This window comes from Cuculus canorus, chromosome 12, assembly GCF_017976375.1.
Source record: "Cuculus canorus isolate bCucCan1 chromosome 12, bCucCan1.pri, whole genome shotgun sequence".
Taxonomy (NCBI): Eukaryota; Metazoa; Chordata; class Aves; order Cuculiformes; family Cuculidae; genus Cuculus; species Cuculus canorus.
In genome coordinates this window covers 9,989,205-10,009,342 of record NC_071412.1, presented here as the reverse complement: position 1 = coordinate 10,009,342, position 20,138 = coordinate 9,989,205, and the positions used below count along the sequence as shown (strand labels likewise).

At 48.9% G+C, this 20,138-nt stretch overlaps 1 protein-coding gene across 1 annotated transcript in view; it reads right to left on the bottom strand.

Moving 5' to 3' along the window:
* The window catches only part of ST8SIA2 (ST8 alpha-N-acetyl-neuraminide alpha-2,8-sialyltransferase 2), a 31,892-nt gene extending 12,574 nt beyond the window's left edge, over window positions 1-19,318 (bottom strand). Inside the window, exons 1-4 of the mRNA XM_054077837.1 lie at window positions 19,090-19,318; window positions 3,557-3,619; window positions 1,468-1,596; window positions 676-933 (exon numbers count right to left, since the gene is read on the bottom strand). Of these exons, the coding sequence (XP_053933812.1) occupies window positions 676-933; window positions 1,468-1,596; window positions 3,557-3,619; window positions 19,090-19,187 (548 nt within the window). The 5' untranslated portion in view covers window positions 19,188-19,318. The remainder of the gene's footprint in view (window positions 1-675; window positions 934-1,467; window positions 1,597-3,556; window positions 3,620-19,089) is intronic.
* Between the last annotated feature and the right edge of the window lie 820 nt (window positions 19,319-20,138).

Here is a 20,138-nt window from a genome sequence, read left to right as displayed (position 1 = left end):
TGATGGATTGGGCTGTCTTCATAATAGACCCGCCAGAAAGTAAATGTCTGCACATACATAAATCATCAGCAGACTCCTATAACCCCTCCGCTAACAGATGTACACGGGTGACGGGGGTGGGAGGGCAGGTGTGCTCCTCCTCTCCATTTCAAGCATGTTCTGTAGCAACTTCCGTGTGTGTCCCAGGAGGGGTCAGGATCTGCTACCACAGGTCCACAGGACAGCACATCTGTAGGGACATCAGTGCTGGGGATGGAATGGTCATAGTGGAGCATCACAAAAGATGTGCACAAGCATGGTGCACCTAGTGCCTAAGGGCGGAATGATTTGGCGTAGAATCGAGCTTGCGTCCACGGGAGAGTCAAAGACAAGGTTTATTTGCAAGAGGGAAAGTATGTGGAGAAAAAAGGAGGGAATACTTGTGACTGGAGATGCTGGGGTGTAATGGTACACCATGAAAACACATGGACTGTATTTGCAAGGGCACTGGGAGAGTACTTAGTGGTAAGTAGAAGAACTTCCAGCAGGATGTTCAAATCAGTGAACTCTACACATGCACACGGGGCAGCAAGGTTGTGCTGCACCATGGAGATCAGGACTCCAGCCCCTTTCCACCTTCATGAATCCCCCTAAAAGCTCTCCAGCCCCATTATGCAGCAGGGCGTGGGCCCTTACCTTATCACAAAGCTATGCGCATCAATCTCAGGGCCACAACCGCTGCTGAGCAGGACCCCCGAGTTGCCCACGATGGCGCAGGTAGGGAACTGTTTGCCCTTGAGGGGTGAGGTGCGGGGCAGCAGCTCGTACAGGTTCTGTGAGACGTTCATTGTGCTGTCCCTGTCAAAGACATAGTGGATGATGTCCCCTGGCTTCAGCGTCCCTTTCAGCACTGAAATGTCTTTCTCCGCATCCAAGAACTTCAAGATCTGTTTCCTGAGGACAGGAAAGAAAACAGTCCCATCAGGTGAGGTACAGAGATAACTTGGGTCATACATAAGTTGAACTCTTGCCTCCTGGCTACCCTCTTTCTCTGGCCAGTACATCTCTGGGAAGCTCTCTGGGAACAGCTTACAAATAGGTATCTTCATCCCAATGCCCACTCCTTCTCCACCCATCCCTTCCCAGGGCGGGCTCGCATGGTCAGCCTGCCATTAGTGGGGGGGACCCTGCGTTTACCTTGGGTAGAAGGTTTCTTTTCTACCTCCACTGCCCACTGCCAACACACACTAATTCCACTTGGCCTGGAAAACAGGGGCTCAAGTGCTCCTTGTTTTGTTGTCGCAAGGCCAGCTGGTTCAGCTGGGAATTCATTTCCAAGCGATCGCTTACAGATATGAAGCCTAGCTCAGCAGGAGATAAGCCTTTTATTTCTTACTCGACTTCTTTAGATGATATACAGAGGCAATTTGCCAGCTTGCACTAGAGAGGACCAAATCTGTCTCTTGTCCTATAGGTAATTACCAGTACCTGATCTTCAAAGAGAGTGTCTGGTTGTGTCTCCATTTGGATGAGGCTGGTTTAATGTTGTGCTTAATGCTTTCATTACTTCTGTCAACAACAGCTGGAGACGAAGAGTCATTTATTACTACTTCAGCTCTAGAGAAAAGAAATACAGGGAGAGGGAAAGAGACAGGATCCGTTAGCATCCCAATGGCACTTCTAATCACCGTCTTCGGCTCTGGCTTCTGGAATTCAAACTTCATCAGAAAAGTAAAATTGTTATTAGCTAAACAAGAACTGGAAGTCTGTTTGTATTCTGCTACACTCAAGCAGACAGACACAAATCCTTAAATACCTGCTTGCTTATGTGAACACAGACTTACAGCCAGGCACTGCTCTACAGAAAACACAATCTTACACATCTAGCTGTGGAAATGCATGCACACAAAACCACAAGCAGGCTCTGCAAAGACAGGCTGGCAGACGCACACTCACAGACAAGACACCCCAGTGCCCTGGGGAGCCCCCACAATTCATACAGACATTTCCTACAAGGGCAGCCAAGGTTGCCAACCTGCTGCCTCGTGGTCACACACGAGCACCTCAAAGTGGAGTCAGCTCAGCTCCAGCAGCTTAAAATCCTCATCAGAGAAGTGCAACCCTCACTTAATCCAAAGGAAAAATTAATTTAGCTGAGCTTCTGGGTCCTGTTTGTGAGATTGGACTACGAGCATCCCATATTGAACAGGGGGATGTTGGCTCTCTGATAACTTTTCTCCTTGTTAGAAGAGAGCTTGAGGATTTCAGCATCTGTATCGCTGTCTCCAGACCCAGAAATGAGCAAGGTGATGGGTGACAGCGAGATGCTGTGGTTTGGAGATGGTCACTGTGAGACCTCAGCTTTTAACCCTTCTCTAAGAAGCGCATCAGTCTCAGCACTTCAGTACCATTTACATCAAATGGCATGAATTAAGGGAGCCTCTGAATATTTGATTCCAGCCAGCCACTCTCCAAAGAGAATACCCAAGCATCTCATCAAGAAGCTGTGCTGTCTGCAGCCCCAAAAAAACCCTTCACACTTCAGAGCACTCTGAAAAATACACAGCCAAAGCACTCGCTATCAGCTACAGAGAATCTCACCCTCCAGCGCAAAGGGCTTTTTCCATCTGGGAAATGGTTTGTAAATAAATACATTTATGAAAAAAATGTGTAAATCCCAAGGAGGGAGAAGAGTGAGAGATGGGGCAGAGCTGGTGGCCAGAGTCTCATGGATAACATCCAACTCTTAGGAGCACATCTCCAGCCCAGAGAAGGGGCTCCTGAGGACACACTGTGGTTCATACTATGCAATGCTTCAGAAAGGCAAGGAAATGAGTTTGTAAATGCTGGCTACCAGTGTCCTTGTGTGTGTTGGTACAGCACCTTTCCAGAGGCTGCCAGTCAAGGCAATTGAATTTCTTTGCATAAGGCAAAGCATTCTTATAAGGTGTGAAAATCATAAAGGGATTAGGGTAAAGAAATCTTGGGAATAACTACAATTTTTTTTTGGTTTTGTCCATTTACTGTGCTTTGATCACAGGTGGTGATCATCTTAACAGAATGACATCACTCCTCCTTGTGTGGTGTCACTAAGCTTTGCTACCATGCCACTTGGTAATGCTGGGCTGACATGAAATTGTTGTAAAAATAACACAGAGAGACAGTGAATGAAGCTGTGATGCCATGAAATGACTCTGCAATGGAGCAATGTTACGGAAGTGCATTACGATAAAAACCAAATGAAGTTCTGATGTTAAAGACAGCGATCACTCTTCTAATAGCACGTAGTAAAACTACGAAAATGGCAACTCTATCATTGGCTTATTTTCACAATAAGTAACTCTCTCTTTCTCATTCTCTCAATCACCGCAACTTGCAGATCCTTGGTTATTTGCAAATGATTATTGCACTGAGCTGGGGGAAGAAGGGGGAGAAACGATTAAGAAAATGCAAAGCAGAAGTGAAAAGAAACAGATACATTTGCTAAATAAGAACAGCACTATCCAGTGAAGAGGAGAAGCAGATTAATAGCTGCCTTACAGCAAAAACAAATGAACACAAAATCTAATTTACAAACCTATTAGATTTGCTATGTAAGCTGTTCACAGCTGATCTGATTGTACCTCTGCCTCCAGAACTCCTGCAAGACAAAGGAAATGCATTATTTATAAACCCAGCTCCTCTTTGCCAAGCATTGTTCAACAGTCAAGAGATCCTGCTCTGAAGGGCTCTGAATGGAGGCACTGCTGCACCATTCAACATCCCACCCTGTCTAGAACGGAGATGCCCTGATGCTTGTGAAGGGATTTTCGCATCCATCCTCATTGCTGCCCTACTGCGACTGTAAAACCATTCTGGCAAAAAACCTCCTAACGAATACCCGCACAATCTAACCAGCCATCAAAGACATCTGGTCTCTGTCGTCAAAGCAGCATGCAGCCTACAGGTTGCATTAAATACATCTCGACATTTTTTTTACGACTCAGGTGTTAGCTGTGCATAGAGAAGGTCTCCTCTATCTCCAGGCTGCCAAGGGACTTCCCCTGTCCTTCTCACGCGGGGACAGAGCTGAATGATCTGCACAGGATTCCCACCCCTGTCTTCCTCTTGGGCTTTCAGTTAAGACCACCTAACATGTCCATTTCGTCCAGATCGAACCACCAGACTCCTGGGTGACTTGTGGAGAGCTCAGCCTCACAGTGTGACTTCCCCTGGCTTCCAGGGCCCCACTCCAGCCCTCCTCGATCCCGTGAGTGCCCTGAAGCCCTTTGCCTCCACCACTGGTGTGAGCTGGCTGAAGCTACGAGGCCAACTCACCACAGTGACTCACATGCTGGAGCCGAGACCTCAACTGCCTGTCGCTCTCACAGCCTGATATCTCTGCACAAGGACGGGTGCCAGACCTGCCTGAGCAACACCTGTGGGAACGGACAGCCAAAGGTTCCAGCACCAGACACCAGACTGTAACAAAGAACAGGTGGGTCCAAGCGCTTTCAGAAACCGATGCCAATCATGATCTATCAGCGCTCAGTTAAAAATAATTACATACAAATATCGCTCTGCATCTAGTTTGCTGCAGAGCCTCTTCTTGCTTCAGATTGGTCTTTTCAAAGGAGTCATAAAGAACAAGTGGCATATTTTCTGTGATGCTCAGCGTGAGCTGAGCTCCGAGTTAGACACATTCTAACTGCCACGTGATCACTGTTCTGTTTTATTGTTTCCCTTGCACAGACATCCACAAGAACAAGTTCATAAACAGAACCAAACTCTCTTCGAGCAGCAATGTTGTTACCTGGAAATATATAACTTAATGAAAATGTATCTCAGGAGCACATATTTCTGCCAGTCCTGAAAGAAATCCCAAATGCATTAGACATAAATGAAAAAGAAACAGAGCGCGTGGATGTTTGGTGCCATCCAAAAAGATTTTCATACTTGCTGGATGCGATGTAAATTCCTTAGCTGGGCTGAGCACAGACAGCCCTCAGCACCACATAACATCAAACCCTCGGAAAAGCAGCGACAGTCCCTCTCCTCCCTCCTGCTGGAGATCATCCCTGGTCAAAAGTCAGAGCGATTCCTGCTCCGACACTCTCCTCTTTCCTTTGACAAACCTGCAAGTCAGCGAGCTGTTTCATTTTTTGGTGCATCAAGGGAACAGCAGGACTAGCTTATTTCTAGCGCCTACTGGCATTTAACAAGCCTCCGCTTTAATGGGGTTCACCACAGGGTGTGGGAGCAGACTGGATTAGTGTGCAAACCATGCATCCTTTCAGAGACGTCTCCTCTGAAGGAGCTTTCCAAATGGGATTCACACTCCTTCACACTTGCTCGAAGACAGATAGGGACTGGATTAAAGGCTTACAAAAAGAAATGCTGCTCCCTGAATAAGTGCTGGTTCACAATCTCTGCAGAAAAAAAAAATAAAAGTCATAGAAATTAGGAGAAGACCTGTTAGCTTCTACCTCATCCATGTCTGCAGCTACAGCAGGACTGATCTGAAGCATCACAATGTATTATTCAAATGCATTTATCCAGTCTAGCTTTACATGCCCCCAGTGACAGGTCTCTGCAAGTCGACTCCTGAAATTAAGGCAGGAATCTGGGCTGGAGATACTGGACACGAAGAGGACAAGTTCAGAGCGCATCTCCCAGCTCGTTGTGTGCACAAGTGGTGGGGAAGGAAGTAGGCTGCCTGGAGCCACCACTGAGCTGCCCCTCAAGGATTGTTTCAGGGGTTACTCTACACACACACACATGCGCCCTATGAAAAGCAAGTTTTCAAACCATCGTAATGCAAACAGAACAAGAAAGGTTCTGCTGTCCTATATGAGCATGGAGGAGGTGGCTCATCATTGGAGGAGAGCAGGGCTCTGCCAGCCATCTGCCCATGACTTACTCCCTGGCACAATGGCACTTTGCTGGCCACAACCACCGCTGCAGGCCAGCATGCAGCCCAGCAGCATCCAGGATGCTCTTGGTGGATATCTGAGATGCCGGCAAAGAAACTGTTCCCTCTAGCAGGCTTGGTTTCTTTCTCCAAGCCATGAATATTGCCTGAAGCTGGGACATAATACTCGCCTGAAGGTCTCTGCCTATTTAGTGAATCCTAAAATGCTCCTGTGACGTCAAAACCATCAGCCTTTTGGCCCTTTGTGTCCCACACTGTTAACATCTGGACATCCTCCCTACACTCTCCCTTTGTACAGTCAAAGACAATATGTGTTGTGAATACAATACCATGGGATGTATTTCCCTGTCCAGCTGTCCAGCCAGTGGGTACCACCCAGGCAAACCAGCTGCTCAAAACACCAAGCAGGGTATTTTCTAACGTCTGCCATACTTCATTACCAATACAGGCATGCCAATATCACTGTACTGCTTCACTTCCCCCACCTGGGAAGAAGAAAACATTAAGAAATTGGAGACACTAATTAAGAGGCACATGTTACAAAAAACCCAGTCAGCCCATTTTATTATACCTTGCTGACCTGGAGTTTCAAATCTCTTGGCTTCAAAAAGCAAAGACCAACCTCGATTAAAACTGCACAGATAGGCATTGATTTTGAAAAGCTTTCTAGTCTTACACTGTGTTTAAATTGAATTGCTTTATTAATCTAGTTGTTATCAGTTTGATGGTATAGCCAGGTCCACAAAGTACCAACTTGCTTTCTAATCCAATTATTTACAAAACGCTATTCTTTTTACTTCTGTTGGGATGCTTTCCAGTGATAAGTCACATCTATATGTGTTAATGCCATACTACTGGCTTACGCCATCCTTTCTCATTTTTGCTTTGAGATTTTCAAGCTGAATTTCCAAATCTGAGATATTATATAGGTCAAAACATTCTGTGCTCAGATGCAAAGTGACACATTCATATATCAGAGGATAAGAAAGAAAAACTGTCTTCAGGTCCATATTTTCTTGGATGAATAATTTCTGACAAATCAGGTATGTGAAGACTTTTCTATTCACAGGCTATGAATGGGCTATTTAGGGGTTTTGCTTCCCTTTTCATCGTTTCCCACTTCTTAAACGATTCTTTTAATTGTTGCTAGGTACAATTCGGTCTTGCTTCGAGCAATTTTGATACGTGAAATCAAAGCTGCTTTGACTGAACAAGTAGGTCACACAGCCTCTTTGGGTGAGCGAATCTCTAAGAGCAGGCTTTACGCATCCATGTTCTCAGGCTTACAGATTCAAAAATGTGTTTTCCATGGATATTTTACAATACCCACCTTCAAGTCCCGCTTCCCCTCAGCATCTGTGACAGACAATACACACGGGAAGTGGGTATCAGAAGTATGAACTAGAAATTTCAGCCACATTTGCGGAACCCATTCCTGGTGGAGCAAAACTTCCATGTCTTCCTGACCTTGGGCAACCCAAGGCTTCCTCTTTGCCCTCCTCCACAAAAAAGACACATAATAACATCTCCATAACCCCTTGAGGAATTGCTAGACAGAATTTATTCATCGGAATTCATAGCAGGCACTATGGGCTTACAGCAGACCTGTTCTCCCAAAAATGCTGCTCTTCACCAAGAATGAGTACGGCTCTTGCTGGGAAAAAGGGTGGGACATGTCACCCAGAGGACCACAGGAATTGATCTGAAAAGGTCTCACTGGCCTGAAATGCACATGCAGCCATTGTTTCCTGAAAGGGCTGCAGGCTATACCCATAAGGCAGTCTATATCTATTAAAGAAAACAAATCACAGCTATATTTACTTTGCTTTTAACGGTTGCTCTGATGTTGTTGTCAAGAGCAGACTTTCTGTTTTCTGTCTGAAGAGCAAACAAGTGTGATGCCAAGCCTGGCCAGGGACCATCCTCCCAAAATCACTGCCCTCCCAATCCATGGGCTGCCTGTGAGGCAGTTGGGTGGGGAGGAGATGCCAAGCAGGATGCTCACAGACCACCAGCAGGATGCTGCTTTGCGGACAAATGGATTCAGTCACTGTAACTAAGAGTTTTGGGGAAAGGGAGAAGCTGCTCAGCTACTGAAGATGAAATACAAACACACAGATCACCTTCCTCCTCCCAAACTTGATGGACTTGCTCCTGCTGATGCTCACAGTGATATATAATCCTGTGTGCATTCATGGGCATAACCCAGATCTTGCAACGCCAGGGACACTCCGGCAGCTGCACACCACCTCGTTAGAGATGGGCTTGGATGCACCAACTGCCCTATTAAAGAAGTGGATACGTTTTGCTGACTAAGAACAGTGCAGTCAGTAAGCTGAGCCACGTGCTCCCCGAGTCCTCAAAGATGGGGCAGGATTCACTCGGGCCAGTGCTGTGAAATGTGGATCAGGATACAGGTTTCAACACCCCCCCCCCCCCTTTTCCCTGAAATTCATGGTTTATGTTGACTGTGGCAGAGCAGCAAACATGACTCCAGGTCTTTGGGGGGAATTGTCACTTTTCCAAGCTATCCATGAAAGGGAAATAATTGGCTTCCAAGTGTCAACCTGTTCAGCCTGTCCCACAGGGTGGAGAAGTAAAGGTGTCCCAGGAGCCCAAACTGAGCAGAAACCGAACCCAGAGTCTGGAAACTGGGATTATCGAGGAATCGTGTCATGGCTTTCCATCTGCACATCAGGGTCTCACTGGAAAGATGAAAGAAGTTCACATTCATCAGCAAGTCCACTCGTGGGCTTCTCACTTAGACACTCAAGGGTTTAGGTCAAAGCCACCCAAATCCACAAAATGTTCTGCTATCACAGAACAGACAACACGTGGAGGGGAAAGGCTTCACTGCTGGTAAGCCCCACATGTAAACCAACTTGCAAATTACAATCGTAGAATCATTAGGGCTGGAAAAAATGTCAAACATCGTCCAGCCCAAACATCATCCCAACACCCTAAACCATGTCACAAAGTGCCATATCCACACATTTTCTGAATACCTCCAAGGAAGGAGAATTTAACACTTCCCTAGGCAGCCTTTTCCAATGCTTGATCACTCTTTTGGTAAAGAAATTTTTTCTAATATCCAATCTACACCTCCCCTGGTGCAACTTGAGTCCATTTCCTCTCATCCTATCACTTGTAGGCTGGAGAAGAAATCAGCGCCTACCTTGCTACAACCTCCTTTTAGGCAGTTGTAGAGAGCAATTAGGTCTCCCCTCAGCCTCCTTTTCTGTAAACTAAACAGCCCTCATTTCCTCAGCTGCTCCCCCTAACACTTGTGCTCCAGATCCTTCACCAGCTCCGTTGCCCTTCTCTGTACATGCTCCAACACCTCAATGTCTTTCTTGTAGAGAGAAGCCCAAAACTGAACACAGAATTCAAGGCGCAGCCTCACCAGCACAGAGTATATGGGCACGACCACTTCCCTGCCTCTGCTGGCCACATCATTTTTGATATATGCCAGGATGCTATTGGCCGCCTTCTCCACCTGGGCACACTGTTGGCTCATGTTCAGCCAGCTGTTGACCAGCATTCCCAGGTCCTTTTCCATCAGGCAGCTTTATGGTCACACCTCTCCAGTTAGAAACAAAAGCCAAAGCCAGACAAGAAATGATGGGAACAGAGATACATTTTTGACCCTGGAGATTGTGTTCTTGAACACAACTTTATACACTTTCCCTAACACCGGTCTTCGCCATCCAGAAACACAGCTCTTGGAGGCTCATTTCTCATCTCACCTCCCTGTATCACATTTTATAACACACCAAGAGGAGCCAGGACATCTGACACTTGCAGATCATTCCCTGAGATATCTCACCAGTCTCTTCTGAGGCTTTTTTGAATCATGGGGTGTGGAGCAGACTGCAATTAAGAGAAGCAGTGGCTATTGGGTAGGCCTGTGTACCTGCACTTGCCTGCTGAGCAAGGTTCTCTCTGTAGGGATTAATTTGGAAGACATTTCTAAAGCATTTGTCTGCTAGGATGAAAGATCCTGCAATACATCTTGATGAGACGTTTGAAATCACACTTCGATGTGTTTAAAATCTCACTTGTTCGTATTGTCACAGCTTGGCAGCCTGAGTGTCAAAAACTTCCTAAATATCAGGTCCTATTTTTACTGCTCCGAGTTGCATTCTTTTTATCGAATCATACGATCACATTTGGGCGAGTGTGCCCACATCATGGCTTTCAGGAAAAATTACTTCACCCTGCTGGGGTCCCGATGCAGCTCTGAGGTGTGGGGGGCAGTGCTTGTGCAGCCTGGCTGGCAGCATAGCATCTTCCAGGAAGCCAAGGAGACTCGGTGTAAAAGGACAAGCCTTGCTATTGCTCCTGATGCTTTCCATCACCCGCCATGGATGGGGGAAGGCAGATCTGTCAGTCTCCTACAAACCAGCCTTGCCAATTTGCTTGATTCTTCCCATGCCCCAATCCCACCTCCATCACGTCACCCATCCTGCAGGATCCTTCCCAGGGACCACAACAAGATGGGGAGGTCAGAGGCACTTTGCATCCCAACCTCTCAGGTGGCTCAACATCAGCTCCCACGTAAATGAGAGCAGGGGTGGTCCCTGAGATCTCTGTCTGGCTACAAATCACTGCGTATAATCATTGCGAGCGTGAGCTGAGGACACGGGAATCAAGACACATGAGTCTGCAAAATAGAGATACCTATTGCTTAACAGGGAATAAGCCAATTAGGCTGAAATGCTTATGTGACAAAACCGGTGAAGAATCACCAGGAATGGCACGGGTCCAATGACCAAAGGACACAATGGAACGGGAGGGATGCCCGTGGCAGCCTGCTGCTAGGATGCTGCTTGGGTATTACTCTGCACTGGGGAAACCAGAGCACTGCAACCATATCCCTGTCCCTGCCCTGAGCTATCTGGTCTGAAGGACCTGCAAGAGACAGGGGAATGCTTGGAGCAGCCTGACGGTTACTGCTGCCTGTGAAGGAGCCACAGTCCAGGACTTTCTGTCTCTGCCCTCAAACCAGCACGCTCTTTCCCTGAGACAGAAAAGTCTCTGTTGTACCTGCAGAATGTCATGTCTCAAGCCCACACATAAGCACCATAATGTCAGCATGGCCTGACTCAACCACCCCATAATGCTCATTTTATCACTGCTCTAAACACAAAATACTAATACATCTGCAGGGCTCAAATGTCACACACTTCACCTCTCCCATCCTGCGTACTGGCAAGACCTTACTCCTTCCCACATCTAGGTCCTCCATTGGAATTTTATTCCTGGCACCAGTTCAGTTTCTTTAGCTGTGTTAATGAAATAGCCAGCAAAGAAAAAGTCATTGAAGCAGGCAAAAAGGATGCAGTGAGGGGACTGGGATTTAGCTTGTGTAGTTTTCCCTTTCCGGAAGGCAGAAGAAAAAAAAACCCAAGAATCCAGCGAAGACCTAGAAAGGACCTGAGACAAAAGTCTCACTGCTTAAATACCGTGTATATTTTTTTCTTGAGATAATTTTTTTCAACCAGCAGAGCGGAGCTATCAGGAAGTGTAAACAGCAGAGCATCAGTCTTACTGCACATCCTGCCACCCTGAGCATTTGCGTCCCAAAAGGCAGAAGTCACAGTGGCTCCTACTGCATCTTGGATGCTACATATCTTGGGAAATGGGTACAGTGCAATATAAAAAGATATTGTGCCTGAAGGGCTGTGGGTCCCTGGTCTCATCCTCCCACATCCATCTTTTGCCTGGTTTTCCCACTGCTCTGCACAACCCCTTGGAACACTCAAGGCTTCATGTGATTTCTTCTACCACTGTTGAGGTGGATGCTGAGGACCTCTCCTGGTCAGTAACATCAACCTGGAGTGGTTCTTCTGTATGAGCATCCTCCAAATAACATCGTATGCCTACAAAACGTGTGCTGGAAGTGCCCGGATAAGAGCTGCACCCTACAACCAGCAACTGCCTGAGCTTATATGCTCACCTTCACAGGTATTCACCAGCAAAAGAGTCATCCCAGGACCTTCACAGGGACCGAGTCCCCAGATGAGAATGTCCAGATGTCACATATTGAAAAGTTGAAAGTGGTTTCCTAATCGGCCTCCTCTCTCCTCCCCTGGCTCATCAAGCTACACCATGGAAATGCAGGCAGCAGTAAGAAGAAGTTTAATTACCAACTGATCAGCTGCTGGTTAACAGTTGAGTATGTTTCTGGGTGTCTGAAAAAGTGCTGGAGATGCCTTATGACGATGCTTAACTTCTGCAAGGGAAACGTGCCCTGTTATAGCCGTTGGCTGAGAGCTGAATTATATTCCTGAGGATGCCAGTAAAGCCTGGGCTGGGAGGTGACAGGTCGCAGTGGAAGAATCATCCTTCAATTCAGAGCTGCCAGACACGTGGGTGATACCTAGAATCTACTGCAATGCTGTTTGACTGCGGGAGGTCTTGGCGAAAGTACTTCAAAACTGTGTTGCGACTGCGGTAATATGTGCATTTAAAAGCAGTCCTGCCTGTGGAGAGCGCTGGACAAGGAGGGATGGCGTGCTCAGCATGCAGATGGCCAGCCTAGGGTTCTTTTGTGTTTGTTTATGATTTCCGTATACAATAACGAGAACTTTATTTGCAGTAGTAATAACAAAGAGTACAGCGCTTAAATTTGAAAAGAGCTGACCCAGTGCACGAGCAGTCAGCTCAATGAATCAAACGCCGCGCAAACAAGGAACCTCGGAAGGGTCAACAGCAGGGCCAGCAGAGTTAGCAGGATCAGGGTGGTGAAGCTACTGACTGCCTGACAGAGGGGAGCATTCCTAAAGCTGATGGCATTTCTCCTTGTAGTGTCATCCCTCAGTGTGCTGATCGTTACTGGGCTGGTGCAGAGACTTCTTCTAATGGGGTTACTTGATGGCCTTTGTGCTGTGACACCACTCGCTGCTTCAGGACTGTTTTGGTCTCAGCACCTATATATACACAGAGCATCTTTACTGCATGCTGCCCCCCCGGCTCATCTTCCTTCCTGCTCCCAGCCTGCCCTCTCACCCTACCCCATCGCCGCTACCCCAGCAGGTTTTGACAGGACCATACCCCTCTCCCTAGATCTTTCACTTCCCAACTGGAGCCAGTGCTGCTGCTGTTGATGAGGATGCATCTACCAAGGCCACCGTCACCATCAAGGCTCCTGCTCAGCCAAGATGAGGAGGTGTTTAGATTTACAGTTGAAACACAAAGAAAAAGACACTCTTCCCCCTATTTTCTATTGAATTGCAAGGGGCAGAGCTGCTGACACCAGCCTGCTCTGCCACTGTGTTTGCTGAAGGACACTTGAAACTCTGCTCCCACAGTGAATTTACTGTGCCAGAGAAATCCCTTGTTTCCAGAGGCAAGTAGGGATGGAAACCAGAGAAATAGCAGAATAATTATTCCCTAATATTGTAATTCGGGCTTATTTCTTGCTGCCAAGGATGACCCAGACATAGGGAAAACAAATGATGGAAGCAATTAGAAGTTTGCTTTGGAACAACTGTTTTCTACAACAACTGTACCTGTAGATCTATTTAGGTGGTGCTGGTCTCAGAGACAAAAAAATAAAATACCCGTAGCCTGAAAGCCCAAGGAAAGACAAGGGAGCTCCTGCTAAATGCTTTCCTGGAAGATCAAAAGCACATCTGGCACGCAAGTAGACACCAATGAACAGACGTCCAAGCAGAATAACCCCACCTGCCACACAGAACGTAAGAAAAAAACTGACCCCTTTAGCCATGTCCGGGAGAAGCCAGAAGGCTCACAGTGGCAGCGGGATCTGCTGTGTCACTGCTGGCTGCAGTCCCGGGGCGTCGCTCTCTGCCCACGAGTAGAGCAGTAGCATGGAGGAGCGCGCACCGTACCGCTGACGGCGGAATCACTTAACCTCACCGCGAGCTGCTCCACAAGCCTTCGTTAAATGAACCAACATCTGCTACTCCTTGTTCTCGGCAGGGAAGAAAAGCTTTCCTTTGCTTTTCAGATTGGAATAGTGCATTTGTAGAGTTAGAGACGGGGGGGAAAAAAAAGCCCACCTGGGCAAAAGGGAAATTTAGATCACTTGTGGGAGCTGTTTGGCTCTCTTCATTGCTCTGGTCACTGGCGGTGGGACTGCCCATGGCTTTGGCAACTCTGTATGCAAGAAGTGCTGGTTGATGAAGTGCCTCCTCTACCCACAGCTACTGCCCTCTTCACTGGCAAGCTCAGAAATTCCTTCCTTGGGTGTCTTGCAAGCTGCTGTCAATCAGGACTGGACCAAACAGTAAGTTTTCACCAAGTGTATCGGAAAGGCCTTAGAGGGACTGGTTACATTCATGGCTCCGGGTTTTCTTTCTGTTCCACCGGATTGCTTGGGGGTCTGCTAGTGCCTTCCATCCTGCTGCCCGAAGCCCTCCTGCTGGACACTGCTTCCCCACAGGTCCCACGAACGCCACCATTCCCTCAGAACTCAGCTTAAAGAAAAAAATCTATGGAGATGCATTTCCTTCAGCTTGCTGTAGGCAGAAGTACAGGGTTTTTGCATATGTTATTTGTGGTAGCTACTTCTGCTCCTGCCAGGGCAGCAGGACTTGTAGAGGTGCTTTACAGAGAGGATGGAGAGCTCTGCAGCCAATCTGAAATCGGCTGCTTGAGATCAAGTTGTTGTCAGAAGAGTTGCAATCAAAACTTATACCAAGTATTTTCTTACTTAAATTAGTGCTCCAACACTGCTATTATTTTCCATCCCGATGAGTCATGGGGCTTTTGTTAGAGCCCTGTCACTCCCAACCAGCTCCACTGACTTGATTTACACGAATAGTTACAGGGTGCTTGTGGGTTTCCATCCAAATAATTATTGGCACGTGTGTACCTGCAGTGTGAGTGCACAAAAGTGTATGTTGGTATAATACAGCATTTCTTCAACAAAACCTTCTGATGGAGGGCAAATCTTAGAGTAACTCAGGGTCAGGCACGGTAAATCACAGCCTAAAAGACCTAAACAGGACATTTATACTCCGTAAGCCAACCTTGACAAGAAGTGTTATGACTACAGCACTCTACAGACCACTTGGAGCAAGCACATCAGCCACCATTAAGGACACAAAATCTCTTTGTGGCATTCCTGAGCCTTTGGAAGGCAAGCATTAGAAAAGGGCACATGAGGAAAAAGTGGCAATTACTGACAAGCTTCCAGGCAGGCCAGCAATATTAGATACTCCAATTCATCACTTAAAAAGAGCAGAACATAATTCCTCTTGTAATCAGAATGGAAAAGCATGTGGTCTGGACTAGCAGAGAAAAGGTTGACTCATATCAAGTCCAACCCATTACCAAGTGTCAAGTGCTCCCTAAGATGGCTCACATGCTAATTCGAGAAGTCACCTGGTGGCAGCGGGTCACCAGCTCCCTCTACAGACAATCAGGACACAGCTGGATCCCTGCAGAACTGCTACAGCTGATGCATAATAACAAAGAATCCTTTTAAACTGCCACTAAGGAGCAGAATTTTCCTCCTTGTAACCCACAATAATTATTCCACTCGATGCCAAGTCCTTTGTCTTACTCCACGGTGAGAGGTCTGTCCCGTTCCCCTACCCCGGCGTGGATGAAGAAATAGCTGTGATTGCATTTGCGTTCCCCAAGACAGACGCGAATGTGTCTTTTGTTTCCTTCCAGTGAAACAAAGAGCCGGAGCTGAAGCGATGGAGGGGAACAGAAGCGCCACCGGGCTGCAGGAAAAGTTCAGCAGCCCAGAACCAGGTGGTTGTTCGCAAAGTGCCAAGACCGTTCGCAACAGCAATACTTCACCGCGACAACATACACCGGTGAGCGCAGGGAGCGACCCAAGGTGAGCAGTACGAGTGCGCCTGCCCACCCGCTGACATCCCGCAGCACCGCCGAGCCTACAATTCAAGCCATGCGTGTATAGGTGATACGTATATATAGCGACAGCGATGTAGCAGAATGAAAACCTGCGTGCAGGGGTGGCTGCAGGGCGAGGGGAACAGGCTAACAAGAGCAACATAGCATTGGGAGCAAGAACGGCTGAATTTCCCCGTCCCGACACCTCTTTGTTTCAGTATCTCCTGTCTGCAAAAGGTGGTATAAGAATATCTGGAGGAGCAAGACGGGACTGCTTAAGAAGCAAACATCTTTCTCAGAGACCTCTGACAGGCAGAGCAGCTCCAGCCGCCCTTGGCTCCTACTTCCCTTTACCTGGGATGCTGGGAACGACTGTCTGTAGAAACAGCACAATTGGGTTTTGTTTTTTTTTCCTTTTGCCAGTAATATTACACTCTTTCTTTGTACCTAATGAACATTTTGTTCTTTCTTTCTGTGATTTCTCAGTATTTTTAGGTGAGAGAAATATGCTCCCCCTTGCTCTTGCCCATATGAGGCACATTCTTCCAAAGACAATCCAAATCACAGGCAGGGGGCAGGGTACGTGTAAAAGTGGGCAAGCTGTTCACTCCTCACAATAATTAGAGAGTGTTTCAATGCCAAGGAAAAAGAAGAAAAGAGTTGCACCTGCCTGCATTTCCCAGCCCCTCTCGGTGCTGTGAGCCTGCCAGGGGGATACCTGGCCAGCTCTTTGCTTTCCTTAATGCCTGGGTTGCATTGCCCAAAGCGAAGGTGGTCTGTAGGGGTGTGGAGAAGGATGCTGAGCCATATGATCCATCAGCCAAATATTTCAGACCTGAGGAAGGGCTGCACAAAAATCCAGACTTCCTAAATCTCTCCTGGAAAGGAGCTGTTTCCTCCTGGAAGCACAGAGGGCTCTGGAAAACTTTGGAAGGGTCTCTTTCTCTACACTGTTGTGCACTTTTGCTGTCACACAGTCGCCTTTACCCACATGATCTGTTTGCAAAAGATGCTGCTACCATGTGCCCTCAAACCTGAAAACCCTTTATCATCATCCCCTGAACTGCACATCAGGCACCCGGCTTTTCCACTTCTCCCCGTCAAAATACTTCAGCCAGATCAGAGCACTGTGTTGACCATCCCTGGTACCTCAGCAGTACACCGGGAGGAAGAGCCTTTTATGCCATACTCCTGTGCTAAGAACCTAAGAGTGCAAGGTGAACAGTTTTTGGTCCCCTGCTGTGTTTGGGATGAAAGAGCTCACTACACCTGAACCACTTCAGAGATGCTATGGTGAAAAGTAGTGGGTGGGAGACAGCAAAGCAAGAGAAAGGGTCAGTTTGCCCTGCTTCATGATTACATCTCAGTAAAAACACCTTTGCTCTCTCCATCTCTGTATCAGAAGCACAGCTGATGTGGGAGCTCATCTGTGAAAAACCTGTCTGGGACTAACGAATAGCAGAGGGCACTGAACTGCAGGACCTTTCTTTCATTCCGTGGGGCATCGGGTGCTCCTCTGCTTTGCCAGTTACCTTTTTGCACTATTATTTCTGAAATGCTGTGTGAAACAAGCTGCTCACTGTTTCTACAGAACCCGTCTGACCCTGTTGCCATCTCCGCCGCTGCACTGCTTGGCAGTACTTCCTTGGAGGAACTACAGCAACAAACTCAGATGCCAGGGCTTGGAGATAAGCAGCCAGCAAACATCCAATTTCCATACAATGTACAGAAAAGAGAAGAGAAGAAAAATCCAAAACAACACTGGGAATCCCTAATGAACCAGGGTGAAAAACAGGATAACTAAGTAACAAAACAATATAGATTTTCAATAAAGGCACGGCAAGTTCTAGCAGACAGATCTAGCAGATAGACAAGGAGAGAGGAGAAAGAACAGAAGCTGGAAAAGAAGATGGGAGGAAAGCAAGGGGATCAGAGCAGCCTGTCCGATGGGGAGAATGCTTCAGAAGCTTTTCATTTCCTTTATTATTATATAGATAGTGCCAGCTCATTGCAGAGCAACAACTCATCTAGCCTGGTAACCTACAGTCCAGTGCTGGACGTTTCTGGACGAGGCTACTGACCTCTAAGCACTTCTTGCCTGTGGCATCCAGTATAACCTAACAATGAAACAATGACAAACATTGATGCATGTCACTTACAATTTCGTCCCCAAGTGCCAGGTATTTGTTTTCACGTAACACAGCGGGGCAATACTACCTAGTCCCGAACAGAAAGACCTGCTGCCATTGGGGCACTACGAGTGCACCCCACCTTACTAGAATTATTTGATTTGTTTCCTGTAGTGAGTTCCTCAAGTTATTGTAAACCCTCCTCTCTGCATTTGTTCCTCTCATTCCCTAAGTTTCCAAGCAGCCCTTGGAGATGGGATTTTTGGGGTGAGTGGGGAATTACTCCTCTCCCCAGACTCTAGGGCTGCTTTAGCACCTGTATGCAGGGCACCTTCAGGTAAACACCCACCCCAGAAGGGATCAGGAAGGGTGATCACAAAGCCCCTGACACAGTCTGTGGGGACAGACAAGTAGGTTGAGCTCTCCCACCCTGCTCCACCAACCCCACCCAACTGGTCCCTGCTCAATCTCTCCCACCCCATGGACTGGTCCTTGCTCCAGTACCCTGCAGACTAGTCCTTTATCCACCACCCCTGTGGGCTGGTGTCCCCTCCACCATGCCCATCCACACCAGCACTGGCACCCAAGCCCTCTGGGCTGCAACTTGTTCCACCATCTCCAACCAGCAGCACCAACATCCCTCTTAGGGACCTGCTCCATCAGTCCATCAATATCTGAGCACTGCTTGCGCCCAAACCTGTCTCTCCAGACCAGCATCTGCTCCAACACCTCTAAGCAGACTGATATTCGCTCCAGCATCTCTACCCAAACCTGCACCTGCTGGAGCATCCCTTCCCGGTCCAGCATCTCAGTGTTTCTAAGGGTACCGGTACCACTCCCGCATCCCTGCCTGGTCCAGCACCTCAGTGTTTCTAATAGTACCAATACCACTCCTGCATCCCTGCCCGGTCCAGCATCTCAGTGTTTCTAAGGGTACCGGTACCTCTCCCGCATCCCTGCCCGGTTCAGCCCCTCCGTGTTTCTAAGGGCAGCGGTCCCGGGGCTGCCCCGTCCCCGGCAGAGGGTCGGTCCCGCCCGGGCTGCGCGCTGCTGCGCGGGAGAGGAGCGAGCTCCCTTCCCACTTCGGCGCGGCAAGAAACCGAGAGAGCCGGAGACAAAGAAACTGTCCGGGCGCCCCCCCCCCTCCTCCTCCTCCTCCGCCGCCGCTTCCTCCTCCGCCTCCAGCATCGCTGCCCTCCGCGCCCCTCCGCGCCCCTCCGCGCCGGGCACGCTTACCCGCTCTCCTCCTCGATCTCGGAGATATCGGCGAAGATGAGGAACCCGACGAGCAGCGTGAGCAGCGCCAGCGTCCAGCCCCGGCACGGCAGCGGCATGGCTCCCGGGAGGGGCCGGAGCCGGGGCCGCTCCGCGGGGTGCGGAGCGCGGCACCGCGTCCCCGCTCAGCCCCGCCGCCACCGCCACCACCGCCACCGCCCGGCGGGGCCGCTCCGCCCCCCGGCGCCCGCCGAGCGCCCGGCCCGCCCCGCCCGGAGGGGAGGGGAGGGGAGCGAGGGGCGGGCTCTGCCCCCGCCGCCCCCGACGACAAAGTTTGCCGAGCCCGCCCCTCGTCCCGGGGGGTGTCCTGCCCCTGGCGGGGGGTGTCCTGCCCCTGGCGGGAGGGGCCGCGGAGGGCACTTCCGACCCGACCCGGTCCGCGGTTTCGTGAAATGGGAGAAGGGGTGAGGGAGGGGAGCTGCGGGGAGGGGGGTAAGGGATTGGAACTGGTGCTTCCAACCCAAAGCGTTCTGTGGCTCTATGGGATGAGAAAGGGGATGGGGAGAGGGGAGGGAATGGCAAGAAGGGATGAGGAGAGGAGATGGGAGAGGGAATGGCAAGAAGGGATGAGGAGAGGCATTTGGAGTAGGGATTTGGGGAGAGGGGAGCGCAGATGGGAGCTGGGGAGCAGAGCTGGCAGGCAGGAAGGTGTCCCTGCCCGTGGCAGGGGCGGTGGAACTGGTCACTGTCAACCCAAAGCATTCTATGGTTCTATGAAATGAGAGAGGGGATGGGGAGAGAAGACTGGAGAAGGAATGGCAAGAGGGGATGGGAGAGGGAGTGGCAAGAAGGGATGGGGTGAGGGATTTGGAGTGGGGATTTGGTGAGAGGGGAGTGGGGATGGGAGGTGGGGAGCAGAGCTGGCAGGGAGCAGGACTGGCGGGCAGGGAGGTGTCCCTGTCCATGGCGGGGGCTTGGAACTGGGTAATCTTTGAGGTCCCTTCCCACCCAAACCATTCTGTGATTCTATGAGTAGTAACTAATCACACCTATCTCTATTACTATTAATA